Here is a 7,958-nt window from a genome sequence, read left to right as displayed (position 1 = left end):
TTTTGCTTGATTTAATAGTGGGTAAAAAAACTCTGTTTATTCATTTTATATAGACTTTTATATCTTTCCACCGATTTTCATCCGTTTTTAATGAAATTGAACAGAAATTTAAAAGTCCTAAAAAAACACCATGGAAGAAATATTTTTATTTGCGTACAATAACTACACATCATTTGGATTCTCGACTAGTTTACAGTAAAACGCACCGACAAACATCAGTTTCTTTCCCAAACGTGCTCCGCTTCTCCACCATTGTCCCAAGAATTAGCGCCATTTTCCCCAGCTTTGGCGCCAGTGGCGTAGATAGCTTTTTGATATGGGGGGGGGGTTATGACTCAGAATAATATCCTGTTTTTTTTGTAAGTTATATTTTACACTGCGATAATAATCCTCGTTGAGAGCTGCCAAACCATTCAAGCGGTCCTATAATAGATAAATAGACAATAATTCGAGTTACTATTGATGCATATTCGATAGTATCCAAACATAATTTCTCAGCTGCTTTGTCGATTTCAGATAAATCATGCTTGAAGAGCGCCGAAAACCCTTCTAATATTTTTTCGTGATCGATAAATCTCTCGCCAAGATCCATGATGTAGAAGTCCAAAAATGGATTGAACGCCGTGACACGGAAGTATTCTTCTGCACTCTGAACTTGAGGATTCGCTCGATTTTTTTGTCTGCTCACTTTTCGTTTGTGTTTGATTTCAATGTCCAAAGTTTCAGCAATTTTCTTTGCAGCTTCGAAAATTTCAGGAAACGTATCTGCTTCTCCTCGAATCCTTTTCAGTTCATCGCGTAAAAATGTGTGTTTCTTTTTCAATTTTGAGAGTTTTACCATTAATTGCCGTATTGCACATTGAAACAAAATAAATATTGGCGCTTCAAACATGTTATGCTTACATTAAAACACATGCCTGGAAAAAATTCGATTTTATCATCTTATAATTCTCAGACCCAAGGGGGGGGGATTGATCCCCCTGATCCCCCCCCCTATCAACGCCACTGTTTGGCGCCATGTATTTGCGTTTAGCATGTGCTCCTCTACACTGCCGGCGTGCGGCATATAGGTGCCGTTGAACTTATTTTGAATAAAAATTATTTTCTATTATGTTATGACTTTTTTAAATATTTCGATTAATCCACCATCTACAGTGCAGACATTCAGATTATACAATGCGTATTATTTTTTAAAGATTATTTTCTGAAAGAAGAAAGAACGGTAGTAAAGACCAGGTTTACCTGATTTTTTTTTTTTTTAATTACGGTGTTTATTTATCGAATCTTCTCTCTATGAGACTGACGACAAGTATTCAAATCTTAGCCTAATACATATAATTAATTAGTTAAAATTAAGTTTTTTTTTTATTAACGGCTATATAACTAGCTATAGCTGGATGGAGTGATCCCTTCGCCGGAGTCGTGTGTGGATAGCAGGGACTGTAACGGTTATAATCAAAAAAGCAAAAAAATTACAAAAAAAGTTATTTCTTAATTTTTACGAAAAAAATTGATTTTTAATACTTAAAATTAATTTTAATAATAACAAATTAGTAATAATTATTAAGTATCAATTTTTATATAAAAATTTACTCAATAACTTTTATTTTCAATTTTTATTATATAAATTGAAAAATAAAAATTATTCGATAACTTTTATTTTAAAAATTGAAAATAAAAATTGAAATATATATCTTTTGATCCGTAAAAGTCAGATCCAATATATATGTATATATATGATCTACACATCAATACTTTTCAGATGGTATATAATAAGTATGTATATATATCTATCTATATATCTATATATCTATATATATAAAAGCAAGTTGTGTTAGTTCCACCACTTATAACTTAAGAACGGCTGAACAGATTTGGCTGAAAATTGGTAGGAAGGTAGCTTAGAGCCCGGAATAGGAGTTAGGGTACTTTTTATTCCGTTCGACATACCAAAAATCGCATATAAACTGAGTTATTACCTCATCAAACTGACAAGCACACACTACCATAGCATTTTAACTCAATTTTTTTAAAGTGAGTAGAAATTATTTGTGATTTTGGTGAATTGAAGTGAAGTGAAGTTTTTCGTGCTTTTTGTGAATTGAAGTGAAGGGAAGTTTAATTAATAATGCCGCGACCAAGACGATCGAATCTTTCCCGACAAAGCCGTAATGCAAGAAGACTACAAAATACTGCAAATGGAAGGTCTGAAGAAGAACAAAACATTGAACGTGAACAGAACCGCGTTAGAATAGGTCGACTTCGTGCTTCTCAATCAGCAGAGCAAAGAGAGGCAATCCGTAATACGGCTCGGTTGACAATGCAGAATCGTCGAGCTTACAACAGAGGTCAAGAAATAGATCATTTGCGACGCAGAAGAAATTTATCAAGTGCTGATTTGAATCGAGCAGCGTTTCAATACGATTGCATCACTGATTACAGCTTGCATCCTAGCGTTTGCATTGGGCAAATGGACGTTGTTTGCGAGTATTGCGGTGCACTGAAGTTTTCCGGAGAAACGCCTGGATTATGCTGCTTTAATGGTAAAGTTAAATTGCCATTGTTGACTCCGCCACCTGAGCCATTGTATTCGTTGCTTTGTGGTGAAACACAAGAATCACGCCACTTTCTTGCAAATACCCGAAAATACAATGGTTGTTTCCAAATGACGTCATTTGGGGCAGATATTATCGAAGAACGAGGATTTAATCCGACATTTAATGTTTTTTTTTTTTTGTATTACATAGAATATAGTTAAAGAATAACTTACTTTATCTTAGATACAAGGACAGATTCACCATCGAATTGGATCATTACTACCTTTCGAAGATACACAAAAAAAATTTTTACAAATATATTTCATGGGCAACATGGAAGAACAACTTGATCGACGTCTAGCGATCAATGAAGGGATGAAGCGAGCAATTCTTCAAGACATGCAGTGTCTGCTTCATGAACATCATGCGATGGTCAGGTTGTTTAAGAGTGCTTTAGAGCGCATGCCAAATGATGACTATAAAGTTGTCATAAAAGCAGATAAACGACCATCTGGAACACACGAAAGGACATTTAATGCTCCAACAATAGACGAAGTCGCCATCCTGATTGTTGGTGAACAATTTGGAAACCGCGATATTGTGCTTAAACGTCGCGATACTGGGCAACTGCAACAAATATCTGAAACTCATCGATCATATGACGCGTTGCAATACCCGCTAATGTTTTGGCAAGGAGAAGATGGATATTATTTTAATATTAAAATGATTAATCCATTGAATGGTGAGTATTAGTATCATAATTTATTTCATTTATTTTTAAAAGACACTGATTTAAAATAATGCTTATTAAAAAAAATGGCTAATGGTGTATTCTTTGCCTTTAAAATTTGCATTTGAAATGGTTAATTATAAAATTTTTAATTTCAGGTGAAGAAACTACAAAGAAAGTAAGCTCAATGAATTATTACGCATATCGTTTGATGATTCGTCAAAATACTGACAACTATTTGCTGCGGTTTCGTCGATTGTTTCAGCAGTACTGCGTTGACATGTATGTAAAAATAGAAACTGAACGTTTAACATTCATTAGGTTGAACCAATCCAAACTGCGTTCTGAGGAGTACATCCATTTACGTGATGCAGTTAGTACTGAAGAAAATGCAGCTAATATTGGGCGACTAACTATTCTGCCAGCGACGTACATTGGTAGTCCACGTCATATGCATGAATATGCACAAGATGCAATGAAACATAAACCAACCAAAACTGTGCAACGGTACGCGTTTGGTGGTTAGAAAACTAATGAACAATGTAATTTACGCTACGATAATGATAGGAAAATTCAAAGGTGAGGAAGTTCTCATACCGAGAATACCGATGATACCAACCGATATGCCGTTTGAATTTAAAAGAATTCAATTTCCGATACGTCTTGCATTTGCCATGACCATCAACAAATCACAAGGCCAATCCTTAAAAGTTTGTGGTTTAAATCTAGAACATTCATGTTTTTCACATGGTCAATTATACGTGGCATGTTCACGGGTCGGAAAACCATCTGCGTTGTTTGTTTTTGCGCCTGATAATAAAACAAAAAATGTCGTGTATTACAAGGCACTTAAGTGAAGAGCAACCTATTTAGTAGGTTTTTAATTTTTTTGTAATTTTTTCCTATAAAAAAAAAAAATCTGCTTATTTATTGCCATTAACGCATACCGTTGCACAATTTTGGTTGGTTTATGTTTCGAAGTATGTTTACTACGGATCCAACCTTTAGATGTAAATTATGCAGTGGTAAGCCAGGCACGTCCAAAGAGTTTAAAAATTTAATTGGATAGTTGGTGGCTTCATCTTCATTTGTGACTCAGTCAATAGATTTGAATGAATGCATTGTTCCAATGATCTTATTTTGAATTATGTAGTTCAGGTCATCAACATCTTTATTCTTAGCCGCTAAAATGGCTCTCTCACTCAACCATTCCTTATTTTTGTAGTTAGAAATAATGTTTGCAAATACATTGTTGATAAGTTCCTTTTTGATGAGACAAAATTACAAAAATTATTTCGAAATGATATTAATCCGCTCGATTCATCGACAGGTACTTGACCATTGCCGATAGTCAGCAATTGCTTCGAGAAATCTTCAGCAGATGTATCATTAAGCAATGAAACATGGAAGAACAACTTGATCGACGCCTATGTACCAAAATACAGAAATAAAAATTAAATATTAATGTAGGTTTTTGATTATTTTTGTAATTTTTTCCAAAAAAAGGCAGAACAAAGTTCGCCGGGTTTGCTAGTATATATATAAAAATGGAGACAAAAAATGTGCGCAATCGCATCACATAAAAACGGCTTGACCGATTTGGCTGAAAATTGATATGGAGATAGCTTAGAACCAGAAGGAGGTTATAGCATAAGAAAATTGGGAAAACCTTCTGGAAAAGTCGCTAGCGGCTCAACAGATGTACACAATGTTGTATGTAAAAAAAAGATCATAGCTGCGTTGATATTGTGTATCGATGAAGTCGGTAAATAAATATTTAAACAAAAAAATCGAGCGAGCTTAAACAATTTGAAATAATGCCTGCTGTTAGACGATTAGGACTTGGACGGCGTTCGCGCAATGTAATAAATAGTCCGAATTTCCGTAATAGTCGGACGCAAGAGGAACGTGCAGAAATAAATGCATCGACACGTGCCCGAATGGCACAGCTTCGCGCTGCACAAACCCCACCTCAAGCCCGACAAAATAATAGAGGATGAAGCGACCAACTATCCGACAGAATTTTTGAACTCACTGGATGTGCCAGGAACTCCGCCGCATAATTTGCAACTGAAGGCGGGATCAGTTATTATCAGGGCTAACAGAGTTATGTTCTTAAAAACGTTAAAATATGTATGGATTTATGGACGAAAAAATAGAGAAATATGAACGAAATATGGAAGAAAAAAGGGATAAATATAGGTATAAAAATGAATAAACGTAGACGATTATATCGATCATATTATATTTCAATGTCTTAAAGATTATTGCAGAATAGTGTGACATGTTGTGTAAGATTAATAAAAATAAAACTACGGCGTTTGTCACTTAATATATGTTTATAAGATGAAAATGAACGCTCAACATCGCAAGATGTAACAGGACCATTTGCATATGCATTCAGCTCAGCAGGTGATAAATTCGCGATAAGATCGTCACCTTCTGTAGAACTATCAATCAGATTTCCTGCTAACATTCGCGATATGTCCTGAAGAATTCGCAGACCTGGATTCTTATTTGATACATAATCAAACTTTTGACAAATGACTGAATCGTTCCCCATTTTCAATTGGACACCAACTTTTAAGAACAGGTCAATTCCATCAGGCACAAACATTTTTTGGGATTGTATCGAATTCAGCGCAGTTACAATACACGAGTAGTTTCTTTTGAGATAAGCTAAGTCAATCTTAATGCTTGGCATAGCCAATAGGTCTTGAGCTGCTCGAATAGATTCAGCATCATCCTCATCGAAAGAGTTGATGATTGAACGCGTTTCTTCAAAATGATCGGCAAAATATATGGCGGCCTCAATCCACGTGCCCCAGCGAGTAATAATTGGCCTAGGTGGAAGTGGAATATTTGGAAACGCTTGCGCAAATTTTTGGCGTCGAAGTGGAGCCTGCGAGGAGTAGCAAATGAATGTAAACGTCAAACCGCGGTATATTACAGTAATCTGCAAATTCCAAACTCACCTTTGCGAAGATATTTTTCACGTTTGAAATCAGATTATTGACGTTCGAATATTTAGTACGAATTGTTTCAGCTACGCGATGTAAACCATGAGCTAAACACGTCAAATGAACCATTTTTGGATAAAGCACTTTCAGGCTTTTCATAGCTTTGATCATATATGGCGCCGCGTCCGTTACGACCAACAAAACTTTATCGTATTGTATTCCTGTAAGTAAAATTTTATTTTTGAGCAACAAACAAACAATTTCAATACAAATTTCACTACATGCTAAACATACCAGCTGGCCAAAGTGAACTTAAACAGTCATTGAAGAATGTGGCAAGTGTGTTGCTATTAACAAGCTCCAGTATTTTGATGGAAAATAAATAACTGAGGCCTCTCTCCTCTTCGACGCCCAAAACACCGAATACGAAATTAGCGACAAATCTTTGTTCACAATCCGTCGATTCGTCTACAGTAATCCAAATGTAATTGTCCACGGCCTTTTTACGCATTTTTTCCAGACAATTTTCGTACAATTTTGGCACATACATATGTATGTACTTCGAAGTGAACTTTCGGAAGGTGCTGCAAAGCCCGTAAACTCGGAGATGAATTCTTGCATGCACGGATGTGCAATTTTGTGCAATGGTATATCTGCACGTAGAAAAGTGTTTGCAAATTGCGTGCAGAAACCACTTAATTTCGGTCCATGTGTTGATTGCTGAAATTGCGTCACTAAGGTTTGGCTCAATTGCTGATTCTTTTATTTATTAGAAACCGAATTCACATGCTTCTGTGTTGCAATATGCTGCTTGACTTGAAATAATTGCGTGGCGTTGATTTTCACTTCACAGAATTTACAAAATAAAACGGATTCATCTGCACGAAAAACATGTGGATATTCGCGTAGCATTCGCGTCAAAAACCCGCGTGTACTTTCTTTTTGTGTTTTCGGCATGATTAAGTAAAACTTGAAAGTAACGGAAACTAACAACACTACATAAGATTCGATGTAATAATATAGGCAAATACGGAATACAACCTATCGTTAGACAATAAGGAATACCATTAATGTAAATACATATAAAATTAATCGATAAGTAATCGATGAGTATAAGGCAAACGACAGAAATTTCATAATATTTAAGCTTTAATGCTCAAAATATGGATTTATTCAAGTGATTGTGTAAAATATGGATTTATAGGAAAAAAGGCGAAAATATGGAAATAAATATTTTTTCATTTAAAAACATAACTCTGTTAGCCCTGGTTATTATAATGCTGCGGAATCTAAATCATCCGAGATTATGCAACGGTACGCGGTTGTCCGTTAAGAAACTAATGAACAACGCGATTCAAGCGACGATCATCAAGGGTAAATTTAAAGGAGAGGAGTTCTTATCCCAAGGATTCCGATTATTCCATCAGCTCTTCCATTCAAATTTAAGATGATTTAGTTCCCAGTAATCGCGAGGCCAGTCGTTGGAAGTCTGCGGGATAAATCTGGAAAATCAATGTTTTTCACATGGACAGTTATACGGAGACTGTTCGCGTGTCGGGAAGTCGTCATCATTATTTATTTTTGCACCGGATAACAAAACAAAAAATATTGTTTATCACATCGCTCTCCAATGATTTCAAGTCAAAAAAATTTCACAAAAAATTTGAATTACCAGTGTTCTATTATTACTATGGGGTTATATGAAATCGTGAAATTGGGGCGAGACAAAGT

General features: G+C 35.4%; 1 protein-coding gene across 1 annotated transcript; it reads left to right on the top strand.

Annotated features, from left to right (window-relative positions):
• Positions 1 to 3,061: 3,061 nt before the first annotated feature.
• Positions 3,062 to 4,097, top strand: LOC122319717. Its single transcript, XM_043207316.1, has 2 exons — positions 3,062 to 3,279; positions 3,426 to 4,097. The coding sequence occupies exons 1-2, from the start codon at positions 3,219 to 3,221 to the stop codon at positions 3,791 to 3,793; spliced, it is 429 nt and encodes a 142-aa protein (XP_043063251.1). The 5' UTR covers positions 3,062 to 3,218; the 3' UTR covers positions 3,794 to 4,097.
• The last annotated feature ends 3,861 nt before the right edge of the window (positions 4,098 to 7,958 follow it).

The sequence above is a fragment of the Drosophila ficusphila genome, unplaced genomic scaffold (assembly GCF_018152265.1).
Source record: "Drosophila ficusphila isolate 14025-0441.05 unplaced genomic scaffold, ASM1815226v1 contig_197, whole genome shotgun sequence".
Lineage (NCBI taxonomy): Eukaryota > Metazoa > Arthropoda > Insecta > Diptera > Drosophilidae > Drosophila > Drosophila ficusphila.
The sequence above is the reverse complement of the archived record's forward strand: the minus strand, read 5'-3'. Positions and strand labels throughout refer to the sequence as shown.